General features: G+C 36.7%; 1 protein-coding gene across 1 annotated transcript in view; it reads left to right on the forward strand.

The window, feature by feature from the left end:
• Positions 1-430: 430 nt before the first annotated feature.
• LOC136864169 (protein FAM161B) overlaps positions 431-20,136 on the forward strand; it is a 178,589-nt gene continuing 158,883 nt past the window's right edge. Inside the window, exons 1-2 of the mRNA XM_068225993.1 lie at positions 431-1,623; positions 12,109-12,267. Coding sequence (XP_068082094.1) covers positions 431-1,623; positions 12,109-12,267 — 1,352 coding nt within the window. The remainder of the gene's footprint in view (positions 1,624-12,108; positions 12,268-20,136) is intronic.

Genomic DNA, 20,136 nt, shown 5'->3' on the forward strand with positions numbered 1-20,136 from the left:
CATAACGTTCTTAAGATTAAATGTAATGGTCCTTCGAATGTGCATCGCAATTAACTTCCAATTCGTTGTACACGCGAAAACGTACTAATCAAAATTCGCGGCGTATGCCAATAGCCTACAAGTAAGGCTACCAACCTATAAAAGTTTATAGGTAACCTTTAAGAAGCACTTGCAGAGAATGAGCAGAGAAGATTATTATTATTCTGCACTCGTTTATATTAACATAAGTAACTTAACCTTTATATAAATTGGATCTTTGGTCGTTATCGGGTAATCTTTAATAATCATAGTATTATGCTTCCTTGTAAGTTTTAACATGGCATTCAAGTTGGTGTTTCCGAAAGATTCGCGAAATAGAATATTGAAGACCTGTAGTTGTTGACATGACAACCGTTACCTTGACAACGTTGGTAAACAATTTTCTTCCGTAATGTCAACTAAACATATTGGTGCTGTGTTTAATCACTCCTGTCTGAAAGTTCCAGTAAATCCTTCAAATAGGCTTCCATCACCTTCGTACGAGAGGAAATGCATGTCTAGTTTATCGGAAGAAGGCAAGACTAACCGTGAAAGAACGCGGAAAAGTGCAAGTTTGAGTGGATCGCGTAAATCATCATGGTCATCAACTAGAAAACAAGTATCTAAGAAAGATTCTCCGAGAGATGGTGAAATCAGTTCTCACAGGAGTATTGTTGATGAATATATTTTCAAAGAATCTGTGGAGTCATTTATTAATTTTTATGAAAGTATTCCAGATTATGGAGATTTAACTCATTTATCAGACAGGGAATTTTACCTAAAATTACAACAACTGAAGGAAAAACAGAAATCATACTTGGAGGTGCTGGACAAATCTACATATAATACCCTAAATGAAGTGGAACTTCCTACTGATGATGGAAACATAAAAAAAACAGAAGAACATAAGGCGCCATATGTCGTTATTGAAAAACCAGAAAAAATACCTACTGGTACTACGGGTAGTAGTAGAAAATATGATGAAGCACTTCAGAGCAGTGATACAAAGCAGAAACATACTTTGGATGTTCAGAATAGCAATTTATTTTGGGAGAAATATGAAGACAAAAATGAAGTGGCTATGTGCACACCAGAAACTGCTTCTGTGGCCTCCTTAGATAATATTCCAGCAAATATGATGACTAAATATAATCTAGACAGTCACAGACGAGTAGCCTGTATTTCTGTGACTCCAGATTCTGAAGTTCCTAACAATAAAACAGATATGAATTTAAATGAGTATTCAAAAACTGACACATCTGATGTGACTGCATCCTTACCAGAGTTTAATAAGATGAAGATGAAAAAGCAGAAAAATGGAACAAATAAAGTAAGAGACATACACTCGGCATCATCAAACAAACAACCTAGTTGTGCTACTCTTGATAGTTCAAGCTCTGTCCTTGAGAGTATGTGGGATGGATTCAGTGTCGATGAATGTGTTCCAAAGTCAGAGTATTGCTTATCTGATTCAGACTGTGATCTTGAAGAAAATGCACCATACTCATACAGTCTACCCAACAGCCCAATCATGAAGCATAATAAGAATGTAGCATGGAAAGAACCAAAAATTACTCTTCCTAAACCATTCAAAATGACATTGAGGTAAGTAATACCATTTTGTTTGATTAGCAAGAGTTGCATCTAAATTCTCCTGCATGTTTTAAGCACTGGTACCGGTATGTGTATTGTTCCTCTAGAACACGCTAGCCTATATATTATGAAACATTTTGTTCTTTACATTGTCATATATCAGTGATCATTACATATTTACAATAAACGTACATTTGAATTAATACTCACTTCACTGCACTTACAAGTATTATAGGTGATACAAAGAGTGTTTTGTGTCATGAAATTTACTTAGCTTACTTTTCAGTGTATGGCACAGTGGCGTATGCTGGGATCAAAACGTGGGCTACCACTAGACTTAGGTTACCGCTTTTTGGTGGTTGATTTAGTGAACGTCAAGCCTTAAGTGTTTTGAGCTGCAGTCAATAGCCAACGAAGTAGCATGCTGTGTTGTCAAGACTGCTTCACACGCTACTGCCAATACTCAACACCTGATCAGTTGACATGGTAGCCTAAGGTTTAGCAAATTGAAGTCTGGCTTTGTGGCTAAATGGATAGAATGCTTGCCTTTGGTCCAACGGTCCCGTTTCAATTTTCAGAATCAACCCCCTCATACTGTTACTGGCTGGGGGACTGGGTGTTTATGACATCTTCACCATTCATTTAATCCTTATTAGGTCATCATCAAGCCTATACAGATGCCATGCACCATTATTATTATTATTATTATTATTATTATTATTATTATTATTATTATTATTATTATTATTAAATAAAAATTTTGAATTTTACAGCAGTCGTACCCATCGTTCACTGGTTAATTAGCTTCCTCGAGAGATCAGTGGTGGTGTCCGACCCATGATCACGGGTTCTATTCCAACCGACAAAAGAGAACACTAAACCTGAAAGATAAAAATATAACACATATATATAAAAATAAAACTATATTACTCCTATAACAGCAGCCCTGCAGTGTCTTCCTACAAGAATGTAGAAGTAAACAAGAGTGAAATACCAGCACTCTTGTTATCTATATAATTCAGTCAGAAGGATGAGGTGAGGAAGTATGTACGATGAGTAACGCATGGTTGATAGTTAGCAGTGGCTATCTGACGGACTGAAGTCTAGCACACCTATCCCCCTCCCGGGTCCCGCGCCAATCAGGCATACAGCAGCAAGCTGCATGAGGTGAGTCGAGGGCAGAGAGACGGGAGTCAGGGGTGCAATATCAGTCTCTGAAGCCTTGTTCTCAGAAATACGTGCAACGATTTTTCTCATTGCTTTCAAGGTTTGTAAATGGAACAATGTGTCAGATGCATACATTATAATGTGCTTTAGATTTCCATCATTCACACTTGAGGTTTCGGCTTCACTGATAGCCTTGGTAGCCCTCATTATATGCCACTGGTATGGCATTACAAACATTCAACATTCCGGTAAAGTTGGCTGTGCGCGTAGAGGCGCGCGGCTGTGAGCTTGCATCCGGGAGATAGTAGGTTCGAATCCCACTATCGGCAGCCCTGAAGATGGTTTTCCGTGGTTTCCCGTTTTCACACCAGGCAAATGCTGGGGCTGTACCTTAATTAAGGCCACGGCCGCTTCCTTCCAACTCCTAGGCCTTTCCTATCCCATCGTCGCCATAAGACCTATCTGTGTCGGTGCGACGTAAAGCCGCTAGCAAAAAAAAAATAAAAAATAAAAAACATTCCGGTAAAAAAAAAAATGCAAGTTAAATGAATGATGTTTTAAATTAATGTCAAAATTATTGGTAAATTGAATGGTGTTATGCATCAGCTGGCTATGTACCATTCCTTAACTATCAAATAACATGCATTTGAAGTTTTGGGAACATGATTGATCCTAAACAAATAGGTATTAGATTCTGATGGACTTGATAATATGCTTGTTATAGTATTTCATGCTGTAATTAGTAATGTACATAAAATAAATGTATTGCAGACCATAATTATTATTATGAGTGATATTTCAAAATAACTCATAGTTGAAAGTTAAATGATGCTGTAGAAGTTACGCATCAGTCAGAAGGGCACATGTCTGTGAAGACCATAGTACAGAAGTGGAAAATTACTATATTTCCCTTCATAATTTTGACAGATATATCTATTCTATGTGGACAAAAATTATAGTGTGCAATGAATGAACATTGTAGATTGTTATTAGCTAATTAATTACCAGTTATACTTCTTGGTTAATTTTTTATGACAGTTTTATTCCTTGCAATGTTTCTTAAGACTGTAAATTCACTTCAAGTTGCCGGAAGGGTTAACTCTGAAACTACTTATGTGACATGAATGATATTTTTACATGATAGGTGCAAAGTAGACTACATTCATAATATTTGGTTAAATAGGTTATGTAAGAAATGACTATTCATGTTTAAGATAATTGCACATTAAAACAGTGTTCCAAATTTCATAGGACTCTTGACTGCAGCTTCAAGGCAAACTCATTATCTCTGAAATTATCATAATTGGCCAGGAATCTATGATTAGGTACCGGTACAAGAAAATTCATATTTATTGTTTACAATGCTGGATGTGAATCCAGTATATATTTCAATGTTAGGAGTATTTTAACTAACCTGTTCTGGCCTCCACCAGAATCCGATCACAGTATTAACCTTCCATCGGTCACAGCGTTAATGTTTCACGAAACGGTCGCAGTGTGACTGAATGAGACATTCAAACAAGAAGCCCAGCTACGGCTTAAGCACTGTCATCTTTTTGTGGCAGCTGTTCTGGAGATATGGCATATCATGTTTCCTTTCAGGTACCTACTACATATTGATACTACCTGTTATTTTGGACTTGCCTAATACACATTTCCTTTATCATAACACATTTTCTGAAAAGATGAGTGACGGTGTCAGTTGCATTGTATCAGTCTGATACATAAGTTCTGTAACAGGGTTGTTGAATACACTACATGGATTTTCATTTCTGTTATTGTTGTTTGTTTTGTTTATATTTCAATGTAATCATTTATTACTTATTTCTAAAATACAGTTTTCTATAAACATCATACAATGCAAGTAAAAATAATCACAAGTACCAAAAAAAAAGGAACTACAAACTAATTCTTCAACAACACTAAACCTTACATTGAATTTGGAGTAAACCATATAACAAAATAATGCTGTGAAGAGATAATTTTTTAGAGTATTCAGTCCAGTTGGCAGAGTACTTGCTAAATTTGCCTTTTCTCTTTGTCACACTCTATCCTCTATGCCGACTCTTCACTCAAGCTGTCTTATGGGGTTTGAAGTTGAGGGTAACACTCTGTGCAGACTGCTGTGGTATGTTCCCTGGTCAGTCTGGTTTTACGCGATTTGTAGCAAACAACACAGCGACGATGCTTTGTTGCGACACCAGCATTTTCTTCCATCGATATTCCAGCTTCTTCTAATTGTTCTTCAGTTGGTCTGAACCTCTTAAGACCTTCAGAAAGAGAGTAAGTGATACCTTGAGTCTGAAGAATTCTTCGCTGTAGCTGGGATAGTAGTAGCTTGTGACCAAGCTGTTGAAGGAGCTGTTTGCGTCACATATTTTTGTGCCCATTTCCTATCCAAATAACTTGTGCGTTGATACCTGCGATGTTCAGCATAGAAAAACCACTACCATTGGCCAACGGCACATGTTTCTCCCAACGTCGTACAGAGCACTGAGTTTGTCCACTACAACAACTCCTGATTTTGTGCTATTATAATATGTAATCATCACTGGTTTGGAAGATTCACATGATTCTTCATCTTTGGCATCATCGAAGTGTTGAGAGGATATAACAATAACATTTTGATTTTTTGGCACGTAGGACACAACCGTACAACTCTCCCCAAAGCTAAATATGCTCGAGTTCACAGGTTGTTTCTTTACATTCAATAAATCCGGTGGGAGCTCCCTCTTATTTTTCTTCATGGTTCCTACAAATGAGGTCCTGTTTTTCTTTAACTTGGTAACCAATTTCACATCCAAAATCCAGTCATCAGCAGTTATATTTTGCCAAGTCTCGTGAATTGTTTGTGTTAATCTCTTAACAACATACACCGGTTTGTTGCTCTGTGGAAATAAAATGAAATGGCATATGGCTTTTAGTGCCGGGAGTGTCCAAGGAAATGTTCGGCTCGCCAGGTGCAGGTGTTTTGATCTGACACTCGTAGGCAACCTGCTCGTCATGATGAGGATGAAATGATGATGAAGACGACAAATACACCCAGTCCCTGTGCCAGCAAAATTAACAATGATGGTTAAAATTCCTGACCCTGGCGGGAATAGAACCTGGGACCCCTGTGACCAAAGGCCAGCACGCTCACTATTTAGCCATGGAGCCGGCCATTGTTCTGTTGATAATGTGCTGTGGGTTCTTTACCAGCATATATCTCAAGATTGTAAGTGTAAAAGACTGCTGCATCGCACATGGCATATATTTTTACGTCATACTTTGCTGGCTTTGAAGGAATAAATTGCTTGAAATGACACCATCCACAAAACCGGTCAAGCTTTTCATCAATGGTTACACACTGTCCAGGAGAGTAACTTTTCTTGTAATTGTCAACAAAAGCTTTGAAGTGTTCTCAAATTTGTGCTATGTTATCAATGGCTTTCCTTTCACGGTGGTTGCTACGATCATCAAAACGAAGGCATCTCATAAGAAAATTTGAACCTCCTGAGATTCATTGTCAACCAAAATATTTCAACTCCTTATCCATCTGCACCCCACAGATCTTCTAGCATCATCCTGTTCGCATGTAGAATTCCTGATATGTATAGAAGACTGATGAAAGATTTTATTTCAGTCATATCTGTAAGATTTGCATCACATTCTCTGCTGAAGTGATTCTTTACTTCCAAACGAATATACTGATTCGTGTACTCAACAATGCTCAGAAGTATTTCGTCAGAAAACAAGTTACTCCAACATTCTATAGGTAACTTAGCTTGTTGTTCATTATGAATGACACCTGGGAGGCGGGTAATGATGTTTTGTGTATGTGTGCAACGCTTCTTTTGACGAGGTACTTTTAGCCAGGTTATCATTTTGTCTTTCCCAAGATAAAACAAATTGTCTTTGGATGACTTTCTTGATCACTGCCACTTTCTTCAGATTCAGAATTGCTTATTCTCAGTTCTTCTGGCCTATCTTCTGCATCTGTGTCCACCTCATCTTCAAAATCTTCCAGAGCAGAACATCTGCCATCTTCACCTAAAATTAGTTTCTGAACAGCTTCTATATCCCTAGGATCTTCCAGATTATATTATTGCTTCTGTGCCACCATATCATAATCAGATGTAAAATTCATGAAAACGGAATGAATAAATGTTGCACCGTATGTTGCAATGTATCATTCTGATACATACACTCTGAGCAGCTGACAATGTGACTGTATGGAGTGACTGCGTGAAGGCTGTGAAGTGACTGGCTGAAAATGGAGGGGGAAACAGGAACGTACTGTTGAGGCGGGTTCCCTCTGTTGCCTAGCAGAACAATGGCACGAGATACACATGTGACCGTGCTTTTTCCCCACTTCATTAATTCCTTTTTTTTTTGTGTCAGTTAGCTGACTGATGCAGGGTTATGATTGGCATTAACAAAGTTCAGTTCTCATAGATGATTGTTTCAAAATAGGAATATTCTCTTTTTTAATTCTTATGGATTGCTATATGTCACACCGACACAGAGAAGTCTTATGGAGACGATGGGATAGGAATGGGTTAGAAGTGGGAAACAAGCGGCCGTGGCCTTAATTAAGGTACAGCCCCAGCATTTGCCTGGTGTGAAAATGGGAAGCCATGGAAAACCATCTTCAGGGTTGCCAACAGTGGATTTCGAACCTACTATATCATTATTACAATTTGCTTTACATCGCACCAACACAGATAGGTCTTATGGCGACAAAGGGATGGGAAAGGCCTAGGAGTGGGAAGGAAATGGCCATGGGCTTAATTAAGGTACAGCTCCAGCATTTGCCTGGTGTGAAAATGGGAAACCATCTTCAGGATTGCCGACAGTGGGGTTCGAACCCACTATCTTTAGCCGCGCGCCCCTAACCGCATGGCCAACTCGCCATACCTAAGTAGGAACAAGACACTGGGAATTAATAACATACCCTCAGAATTACTGACTGCCTTATGAGAAACCAGCATGGAGAGGTTATTCTGTTTAGTGTGTAAGATGTGTGATACAGGAGAAGTGCCATTCGATTTTTGGCAGACTGTTGTTATACCTATTCCCAAGGAAGCTGGTGCTGACATGTGTGGTAACTACCACACCATTAGTTTAGTATCTCATGCCTGCAAAATTTTAACACACATTATTTACAGAAGAATGGAAAGACGAGTTGAAACTAAGTTGGGATCCTCCAAAAGAAAAGCCCATTCCTAACCCTGATTCACAACCCCCGACAATATAGGAAACAGCAGAGATCATTCAATTGTTTAAAAATAATAAAGCCCCTGGAGAGGATGGCAGCACCGTGGATATGTGGAAGCTTAGAGTAGAATTCATGCAATCCTAGTAGAAATTTGGGAAACTGAAACTATCCCGCAGGATTTGAAGTGCGCATTAATCTTAACATAAAATTACAGTGGATTCTTCTCCAGCATTATCAGTACTACTTAGGTTACAGGGTTGCTGATTTGGAGAGATAAATTTCAATGTTTCTTTTCATGGCTTCATTTTTCCTGATGTTCTGTCCACCACTCCATTACAAATTTCTCTTAACTAGAATGCTGTTTCTTCCCATTTCCAATTCTCCCATATTGCAGCCAGCTGGACAGCTAACTGAGCTTCACTCAAAAGTGCTCTTTTGTAGTCATCTTTCTGCAGTCTACACAATTTTGTCTTCGGCACACCTACTTTCGGCTTCGTTCTCCTGCCCCTGATTACATCATTGAAGACTACCAACGGATGTAGTGTTATTACAGCTTCTCCAGGGAAAACTTTACATTGAATTCATCATCATCATCAATATCCCACTCCATTCGCCCGGATGTGGCTAACAAACCTCCTCCACTCCTTTCTGTCCTTCCACGTTTCTTGCTCCATTACTTCCACCACATCCAATCCAGCTTCTCTAATGTGCTTCCAGATCTGATCCATCCACCTTCTTCTCAGTCTTCCAACTGGTCTCTTTCTCTTAACTTCTCATTCCAATTCCCTTCTTGCTAACTGTTCCTTTACCATTCTTTTTACATGTCCAAACCATCTCAGTCTTGCTTTCTGTATCTTCTGTACTAATGGTTCTGTATTTAGCTCTTCTCTGATTTTAATATTTTGAATACATTGAATTACCTTGTTTAAATATTTTAGCTTGCACCGTAATTAATCTGCTTGAGAATATCTGTCTCCCGTATATAGGTGATTTGTTGATTTAGTTTCTTCTCAAAATATGTCTAATGTCATAATTGACTATAAAGCCTGGTAGGGGAGAAAATTCTCCTAAGTCATTGCAAAATCTAGAATATCCTCTCCAGCTAAATTTCTGTGTTCAACACCATGTTTACCAAAGACGTATTCCATACATTGATCTCCTCTTCATAGAAGATATTTACTCTAGATCCCCACCTGTGAGTATTCTTTCCTTTTTTTTTTTTGCTAGTGGCTTTATGTCACACCGACATAGATAGGTCTTATGGCAACGATGGGATAAGAATTTCCTAGGAGTGTGAAGGAAGCGGCCGTGGTCTTAATTAGGGTACAGCCCCAGCATTTGACTTGTGTGAAAATGGGAAACAACGGAAAACCATCTTCAGGGCTGCCGACAGTAGGATTCGAACCCCACTACCTCCTGGATGCAAGCTCACAGCCACGCGCCCCTAACCGCATGGCTAATTTGCCTGGTATATTCTTTCTTTGTCAGGGATAAGTCTCATGATATCATCCATAGATGTCCAGAATTTATACTTCTCTTCTTGCACAGACCATCCCTGAGGGGCCTAGGCACTGATTTTGTTTATGATCTGATACCTTACTGATCAACTTAACCATCCTCAGAGCACTTCTTCTGACCTCAAGGACCCCTATACTATGTTATCTCTTAAAATTGCTCCTACACTTTTGCTCTTCAGAGATGATCTAAGATGTAAGATTATAGTGAATAGGCTAACATCTAATATTTGTTCTTCACTTCTATACACTCATGCCAGTTAATATCTGGTCAGTTATTTAAACAATTACATTTATTAACATTATTGCTATCAAGTGTTGTCCCACTGAAAAGCTCAAGTTATTGTATTAAATCTATAAATCTGTGGTATGATATATCCATTCTATGGAATTAAACTGATTTCTCTGCTTTTATTTTGATAAATAAACTACCTCATTTACAGTAGGCCGTTTTCAACCATTTTCTATGTGGCAGTCTTCAGTAACTGACTCTTCCAAGAGGAATACTGCATATGTTATGAGCATTTACATTATCATGGGTAGATAGAGAGTTTTGTAAAATTCTATAATTTGTTATCACTACATAGTGGACATCAACATTGAAGAATGACTTTCTCCATTAAAATTATTCAATATATTGCTTTATTTTCTAAAGTCAGCTACTTAGACTCCACATATTTATGTAAAGGAAGTATAGTGAAGTCTAAATAATTAATTTACATTTCTTATAAACAGTGCAGAGTTATCTGCAAATTTCTATATCTGTGAATATTTTTTTGACAGTCATTTCTCTTTTTTGAAACAGTGGTGCAATAAAGTCATCTCAATCTTTTAACATGAAGCTTTCTAGAGTTTGCATTAAATATCTTGATTAACACCAGCAGATGCCAGTTAATCACACTACTTAAATTATTGGGAACAGTGACAGGATGCATTTTTGGTGCAGAAGATAAACTAAGTTTAATAGAAATTAATAGAAAAGTTATTCGAGAGATGTTTACTCAGACTTTAAATGAGCCGAATGATTTATTGGAAAAGTCTTAGTTTGAGAAAATTGTCATGCAAGTCTCTTGTAATCTAGCCTACTTGAAGAAAGAGCTATAGAATTAGAAGAACTGGATGCTAAAATAATGGACGTAATGCTAGAAACAATGAGGCTAACCTGGATAATGAAATGGCAGCACCGGTAGCTTACCATAGTAAGTTCTTGGACATGAAAGTAAGAGTTTCCTGGATAATTTCTCATTATGATTATGGTGGAAGTGTCTTTGGTGCTAATCACTGGAATGAAAGGAGGTTTAAATTGCCTAAACTAGAAGCTGGTGCTATTCTGGCGCATTCAGGTTTTGGTCGGGGTTTAAGGCTGGGTACCCTTCCTAATACCATATGATTCTTCACATGAAAATTCCACTCTAGGATCCACGAGGATTTGAACCTTGACTATCCGGATAGAAAGCCAGCAGCTAAGCCACTCTGCTAATATTGCCTCTTAAGAATGGAAACATATTATGATGAAGATTAATTGGAGAAGCAAATAGGGATACAGAAAAACTTACCTAGGCATATATCCAAAAACACTTCCCTTTCATCACTTAAATTTCCTCCTCAATCTCTGTTATTGTACAAATCCTCCCCAAAATGGTTGCCAGTCTATTTTGTCATCTTTGTCACTCAGCTTCTCTGATTGATGAAGATGTAATGTTGAAATACTTCTCTTCCTAAAACTCTGTTCCTCTTTTCTTTTTGTATCTTTCACATCCTTAAGTGACTCCACTGCTCTACTTTAGCCTTATCTAACTTAAATTTTGGCCTTCCTTCAGCTATTAATGACCATTGATATTCTAAAGTGTGTGTTTAAAAATGTTTGTTTTAATATTGATAGATGTGCACAGCCAGAGCAAAGTGTAGCTTCCACCGAAGTCCCAGTCTCATCCATGGCTGTGACAATATGGAAGCTGCTGGGGTATGGGTGGTGCTGAGTAATGACATTCAGAGCACAAATAGTGTTTGAGTGTTATGAAAGGTGTTGCTCATAGGATCAGTCGTGCTGCAGTGGCACCTTCTGGTCCAGTGAGGAAAGCAATGGCAAACTAGCTCACTCCTCATCTTGCCTAGTACGCCTCATTTGGGCTCTGCCATTGGTTTTTGCGGTTTCCCTATAACTGCATAGCATTTGGTGGTGCTATTTGAGGATCCAACCAGTCTCTGGGCTGATAACCTAACAGACAGACAGGCAGACAGACAGACAGACAGACAGACAGACAGACAGACAGACAGATGTGCACAGCATAGTTTTGTGTTGGAGTAGATATGTAGAAACAGTATGCATGTTTGATTATTTTTTCAAAGGTGTTATCAAAACAAAATATTATTAAAATTTACTCCTATAGTATGTGGGTATATACTTTTTAAAATATTAATTTTAACATTGTTAATGATTTGAACTTGATTTTACATTTCCTGACCATGTTATAAATATCCACGCAGTTACATTGTAACAATATTGAATTGTGCTTCTCTTTCTCTCGTGGTCCCAAGAGAATTTTAACAGAGTATACTTAACATATACAAATATGTAACAAGAGTATACTTATTCATTTTCCTGATTTATTGCAGGGAAGAGGAAGACCGTGAAATGAATGCATTGAAATGTCAATTGTATGATCCTGTTATTGAAGATGAATGTAGAGAGAAGAAAATGTTTCGAGCTAATCCAGTACCTTTAAAAACAAAACTTCCACTTTATGATAAAATCATGGCAGAACAAGAGAAAAGGTAAATATTTTCTGGTTATTAGCATGTCAGTAATAGGATAGATGTGTACTAAATGTGATGAAAACATGAAAATAATTATCCTACAGATACCCTTTGGGTCTGATTACCATGGATATAGAGAGATAACCCACCTGATAGCCACCCTATTAGGGAATTGAAGTGATCGGTCTCGTAATCAATTCATATGAACGATATTTCTTTAATCTGTTGTACAGGTGCAAGAGGTATTTGAGTTAAAACTCAAAATTAAAATTGTCAACCATCAGGAAGAGTTTCTCTTTAGGGTTTTGTTGGAAAAAGAAAATCTATTACATGGTGTTTCAGGCCAGGGAGTGCAAATGGTATCTAACAATCGCCAAGAAGTGTTTTGGCATAGAGTCCACAATGGTCTAGATGATGGTGTCCAGGATTTTTTAAAAGATGAAGACAGAAATGTTAGGGAAAATACATCAAAGTTTTGATGGCATTGTGATGGCCAGCGCAGGATTATTTTAACATTAAAGTGCAAAGCTAAATTGAAATGTTAATGTGTTTTTCATCTGCTCAAGTACTACAGTAGCATGTAAATAAATCTGAGCAGAGTCATTTCTAAGACTTTTCATAACTAATGTTGGTGAAATTGTGCATTCCTGCTTTCAAGAAAATTACATTGCAAGTGTTTGGTGGCTTATTGTGAACATTATTGGATGTTATTGGATGATCTTTATAACAAAGTCATTAGTTTAATGCCTCTGTGTAAGGTTGTATGCACTGCAAAAACTTTTGAATGACATTAGCTGAGCATACTTCCCTGGCACAAATACAAGTTGCTTCACAATAAGTTGTTGGTGTGGTTGTGGCAAATTCCGTTTTGAAGGGATACCAAGAAACTGAGTCCTTTTTATTGCTGAAGGAAGGAAACTGTGATCAGAAGTGCAAGATACACTGAAAAAAGACTGTTTATTCATTAGGAAGAGTAAGATAATCCTCACCTGTTGACCTAAACCAAAATTTAAATCAGTTTGGATGAGATGCTCACATTATAACAGTTTGCTGCACACTGTTGGAGGCAGGAAGAAGAGCGCACGGACTAGCAAAGAAGCAGTTTCTGATCGGCATAATGTGCATAAAGAGACTGATATGAGTTAACTCCATACAGAATGAACTGTGGACCATTAAAAGAAAGTTGTATTTTCAGATGAAAGCCATTTTAAAGTTTGTGGTCAGCAGGTTCCATATGTGTGTAAAGAAACATAAGGGAGAATGTCATTGGCTAGGACCTTTAATTCCTATTAAGGTTGTAATTGACTGTGACCAGTACATAGAAATACTTCAAAGGAGGGTAGTGCTTGCATTAACAAAAACTCTCTCCAAATGGTGATAGTGTCATTCAACAAGATCTTGCTCCATGTCACACATCCAAACAAGTGATCAAATTTATCAAAGACAAACTCATTGTATAACTCACCCACTATCAACAGGCCATTTGTAAGAAGAGAATGGCAGAACTGGGTAGAACAACGAAAGTGAGTATCACAATGAAGAGTTGGCAGGAAGAGATAAATATTATTTGTGCAAAATCGGTGAAATCCATGCTAAAACATGCCACTGCTGTTTCGAAGAACAAAGGAGATCACATCATGTAATAAGGTATAGTTTTCTGTAATTGCAGAACTGGATTTTCAGTAGGTTTTTAGGACTTTTATTATGTGGACACTTTTCTGTATCTTGATTAGATTAATTTGCATGCTACCGTGTATTTGCAATTTGAAAATAATTAAATAACTGTATACATACCTTTCTACTGGAAGATAAATATAAATTATGTAAATATCCTGTGAACCTTTCTTGTTTTATTGAAAATAGTCTAATACAGCTGAAAAATCAGGAACTGTTCTCAAATATGTCCACATCTAATACCAACTGTAGTCACAAAGATTATGTATTAGATAAAATAATTTGCAAGGAAAATTGGCCACTTAGGCTGTCCTGATGAATTTACAAATTTTAAATTATAAAACATGTTAAATTAAATATTAGCCATGGCATAATGATATCCAGAATATAGTTTATATAATTAGAAGTTGAGTAATGTCATAAAGGAGGAAGCAAATTCTAAGCTCTTAAATTAAAGGAATACTAACAAATATTTTCTTCATTAGTGTTCTGTGTGTTCCCCTTGCATGACAGGTGATGTCCATGCATTAACTCTCTTGGAGCCAGGAGCCGATCTGGTCGGCCGCTCACCTTCAGTTGGAAGAGGCCAGAGCTCCGCCTCGACTCTACTACTGTAAAGTGCCATGCTGTTTTTAGTGGAAATACATGCATTTTAACATTCGCGTATATCTACCGGTGTATGTCATATACCAGCAAGAAATTTTCTACATGTTGACTACATAAAATAAACAACTGATTTAGGATGATATCAAGAATTAAAAAGTATTATTGTTGATATTATGGTTGTCGAAAACGTTTATTTTTAGGAAGAGAAAAACATTTTCGCACTTTCTCTCTCAATATCTACTTTGAAAATATCATCTACGATGCAAAAGAATATATGTGAAAATGTAGAATTTATTTCTAAATATATTTCTATAAAATAATTACATTGAACGGGAAAAATAAAAAAATAAAAAATTAAAATTCAAACGTATGTCACTAATAAAAATAAGACAATTTTACTCACCGATAAAATTCATGTATATATCGATGTGTGACAAATACTGAAAAGAAATTTTATATGCATGGACTAGGTTGTATAAAAATAGTTCTGAGTTATTAAAAAGTAAAAAAATAATAGTTGAGATTATAGTTTTTATTTCCACAGAAATTCCTTTTTCTAGTTTTCGGTTCCAGTATTTTTACAACACTTTACAATACAATATCAGTAATTAAAACATCTATGGCACTAAAGCCCTGATGGGCCTTAGTCTACTAAGTAACCGCTGCTCAGTCCAAAGATCTGCAGTTTACGAGGTGACGCATGGTCAGTGAGATGAATTCTCGCGTTCATTATTTTTGGTTTTCTAGACCAAGGTAGCTCTCTCAGCCTCAGATATCTCCTCAATTGTAATCACTTAGGGTCACTTAGTTTGAATGGACCTCAAACCAACACTCAGACCAGGTAAAAATCGTTCACCTGTCCGGGAATCGAACCCATGACCTCCAGGTGAGAGGCAGGCACACCTGACCCACAGGGACCGGCATTTATGTAGTGATAGAGAATTTATTTCTGAACAGAATTATAATAATTGCTCTGGATGAGAAAAAGAAAAACAATAAAAATGCAAATTCAAATTTATTATGTCACTAGTAAAAAGAAGGAAAATGACAAAATAAATTTACTCACTGAAAATTGTTGAGAAGAAGATTCCTCTTGGGTTGATTAATGTTGTTCAAAGTTTGAGACCACTGTTGAAGCACTTAAGGTATTTACACTAACACTTATCACTTATCACTAACACTAATAAGAACAATAAAAAGCGTAACGCAACGTCATATAAAATCTGTGTGTTTTGTTCAAATAGGACACTAAATATGTTTTGTTTATTTAGGGCACTTATGAAGAGCTGCACATTTAGTATGCAAGCCTTTCTCGCACTTGATGCACACAGTTCGCGATCTCTTTCTCTGTTGTGGAGAGCTACATACAACGCACCATCTTTCTAGTTTACCTGACAAAAGTTTTACGCCACACACAGGAATATTCGTGTTAATCTTTTTTCTATTCTCAAACCATTCAGCACTCAGAGATTCAATTATACTGGAGTAGAACTGGAGCCTAGTCATTTTCTTTCCGTTTCTGTTTTCTAAATACATCAAATAAGCATTTAAGACCATTCTCAAAATTATACTGAATGCAAGTTTTTTCCAGAATTTCAAAGTTCTACGTTTATCTAAATAAAAATACATCATCATGTCATTTGTATCAATGCCCCCCATATAACGATTATAGTCTAAGATCACATTAAGTTTCCTCGTAGGTTGATTAATGTTTCTAGTAGTTGCAGGCACTTCTGTTTCTATTGCAGCTCTGCATGTACTTATAACCACCACCTGATTTTTCTGTGATTTTTTCTCTTTGGATCCTACTAGCAAAATTGGCCCCTGTCTGAAATATTTATTACAAACTAATTTAAATGCCTTTTTCACAGCATCTGGTAGTCCCTTCCTGTTTCTTCGTATAGTGCCCGTAATAAATGTTCCAACTGAATATAAATGTTTTGCAAGGGGGATAGATGTAAAATAATTATCTGCGTAAACGTGAAAACCTTTCATAAAATAATTCGCTAGAGACAGAAGTTTCGTCACTACAGTGTAGGCCAGTCCATTAATTCTGATTTCATTTCTGTCTTCAGTGTATCTTGCTCCCCGGTGGCTATTAAAACCAACACAATACTTACTAACTGCGTCACACAACATCTAAAATTTTATCCCCCACTTGTGATGGTGCTTATTCAGCATATATTGGAGTAGTTGTGTATGGCATTTAGTTCCAACTAAACTTTCGTCTATGGAAAGTTGCTGATGAGGAGTACAATGATGACTAAATAGCCTATTAGCATGATCTACAAGAGGCTTGAATCGAGCACAGGGATCATAGTTTGGAGATCCAGGAGGAGAAAGCTTACTGTTGTCAACTAAATGAAAAAATTTTAAAAGGAGCTGAAACCTATTCCTTGAGAACATTTCACCAAACCAAGGGGTAATGAAATGGTCTACAGTAGTCCAGTACAAAACAATGGTAGGTTTCCTTATCAGTCCCATATTCATGATGACAGCAATGAACGCCCTTATTTCATCAGTTGTAGTGCGTCTCCAACATCGAGAGCGGGAATAGGGTGACAGTTCATTACAAGTAAGGAGTTGGTCAACGTAGCGATTGGTCTTGGTGTGTGACTATAAGGTTTAGCAGAGAAAATGGGCAGAGAATCAGGCGGAGGGGCATGTTTAGCTCCAGGAAGTTCCATGAACAAAATGGGAGGCTGAGGAACGTTGTCAGGTTCATTGGAAGAAATTTCCACAAAATGTTCTCCAGAGACATCATCATCATCTTTGTCATCTCTAGTTTCATCAACCACAGTATTCACAGTAGCTTTACTGCCATTGGGAACAAATAAACGCCTCTTCTTTAGCTGTGGTGATCCCGGGGGCGTGTCTGGTATAATTTCATCACTACTCTCTGAACTAAATTCACTATCGCTATCCGATAAATCATCCACGTTCACTTCGCATTGTTCCAAATATTCCATTAATTTATCGTCATCAATACCTGTTGAAAATATATCACGTGAACCACTTGCGATTTTGCAGTCACAAATCCACTCACTGCAAGGAGCAATCTCGTACTGACTGGTTAGCGGTATTTCTAAACACAGAAAACAACTCTTGTGAAAGCTAGAACACCCTCTTAGAAATTCCAACGCAAGGTCAGGAACACAATAACTTGTAGCCCCTTTACTATAGGTTGTCACAAAAGTATGCACGTCACTACAGGCTGCCACAAAATTATGTATATCATAGAATTTTAAGGCGGCCGATGTGATCGGCTCTGGCAACTTCCGACCGGTTATTTAAAAACTGACCTGATCAGCCCTGGCAATTTAAAGGGTGGGTGCTCGCAGAACCGCCTGGCTCCAAAAGAGTTAATATATTATTTTAGCATATAATTTATGGTGCAGAATATCACTGTTGATAGTTGCAGATGTATTGGTGATATACTGTTTCAGTTTGACTTTGTTGGCAGGAATTGGGGCAAACTCATACATTGTCCTTCATTTATCTTCAAAGAAAAGAACGGTGAAGGGAAAATTACAAAATAAAAGTAATTGGGCTGAATTACAGTTACCTGAGAACTGTTATACTCAGTTCCAGTTACTAATTACTTTTGCAACAAGTAATCAGTGAAATTATGATTACAATTACTTCACAGAGCATAACTGACTTTATTTACATGGTGGTGATATGATACCAGAGTTTATGAGGAAAAAGACATTACTCCACTTTTTAATAGCGTAGAGATATTAAGTGGCTGTTATCAATAAGTAAGACCAAACAAACTTTCTAAATGATTGCTCCCAAGCAAAGTTTACTTGTCACATTCTTGTTTTAATTATTTTCAGGGTAAACTAATTCCAAATATTTGTTTAAATAGGGGAGGAGAAGTTCTTATCCCCTTCACCGTCACATGTTTATCCTGGTTCTGTCCTTGACCACATGGTACATGATTATCTAAATCTCAACCAATAATTGTAATCACAACAAGCTGCGAGTAAATGAACAAGCATATACCTTATCCTCGGATTTATACCCTTGACACAGCACCTTGTGAGTGCTGGGGCTTCAAATTTGACAAATTCTCAATGCAATTCCTATTGATTTCTAGAATGTAACGATTACAAAAATATAATGATTACAATTTTATTTCAAGGATTCAAGGAGTAAATTATGAGTAAAAATTACATTTTTTGAAAATTAAAAATTACTCTAAAGTAATTGTTACAGGTAATTTGATTACTTCCCAACTCTGGAAAAGAAAATCAGGAGAAAACAAACGTAGTAGTTTTGGGGGTGACTAGTGAAAGGCCTGATCATTTCAGGTTGTAAAAACTATCCAGTGTTATGATAAATAGATGCTCAAATGCATGTGATGCAATTTATTTTAATGCATATGTTTTAAAGTTACATTAGAATTCTGAATACCCTTTCTTCAGATATTGTGTGAGTCCACCTTATTGGGTGAAATTTTGCTTCATCAAAGTTATTCTTAACAGCAAATTTGTCAACTTAAATATGTGTTTTTTTCCTTGTTGATCTTTGTTAATCTAAGATTAATATGCTGTAAAAAGAACTGCATTGACTTCAGCCTGACAAGATCTTTATTCACATTCATGTAAAGGGATCCCCACACTGCTGTTTGTGATATTCCCAGCTGCAGGGAGACACAGTTATTTTACTTCATTTCCACACGTGCAAATAATAATAATAATAATAATAATAATAATAATAATAATAATAATAATAATAATAATAATGGTTTTGCATTCCATTGATTACATTTGTTGTTTTCGGAAACACTGAGATTCCAGAATCTCATCACAGTTATCTATTCATCTAGATATTTTGTGGTGTACATACATTTACTGACTACCTCATTAACACATACCATCTATTTATGTTGTTTTATGCATATACCATATTTCTCACATAATTAATGCCCCAGCATAATTTATTTTATAGCTGTTAGGTTCTTCAGTCTGCTGAAACTAATTTTGAATAAATAAATTTATAAACTACTTGAAGAAAACATATGGTAACAGAATTATATCTGAAAAAGTTAACCAAGTCAAAACTGAAGAGAAATGGCTTCAGATATTAAAAGAATGGAAAAAGAAACCCACCGACATAACTTATACACCTGAATTGTTTTGGTTCAATGTGGGGAGAAAGAAATGTTCGCATATTTAATACAGCTACTTTGTCTACGCACTGTTGCACATGGACTTCAGAATAAAGGTGTCAAGTAATAGACTTCCTATTGCAAACCTGGCATTCCAGATACTACACAGCTTCCTGTTATCACCCATTAGGAAATTCCACTGACCACTGTATAACTTTAGTTCAGTGAGTGAATCAGCATAGACCTGATTAGTAGAATCTATAAACTTGACCACATTAATGGCCCATAGTGGTCTGTATTGACTACTTACAGTGACACTACACTGAAAAAACAGGAGAGAATATGATTTGCCTAGTCAATACTATACACAAAGAGAAAAAAAATCTTTTTAATACATATTGTTATTCATATATGTCTTGAGGAAACGTCATTCTCTTCTTCAGCGATAATGTATTTACCAAAATTACAGTGACATGATTATTATAATTTAA

This window comes from Anabrus simplex, chromosome 2, assembly GCF_040414725.1.
Source record: "Anabrus simplex isolate iqAnaSimp1 chromosome 2, ASM4041472v1, whole genome shotgun sequence".
In the NCBI taxonomy this organism is placed as follows: domain Eukaryota; kingdom Metazoa; phylum Arthropoda; class Insecta; order Orthoptera; family Tettigoniidae; genus Anabrus; species Anabrus simplex.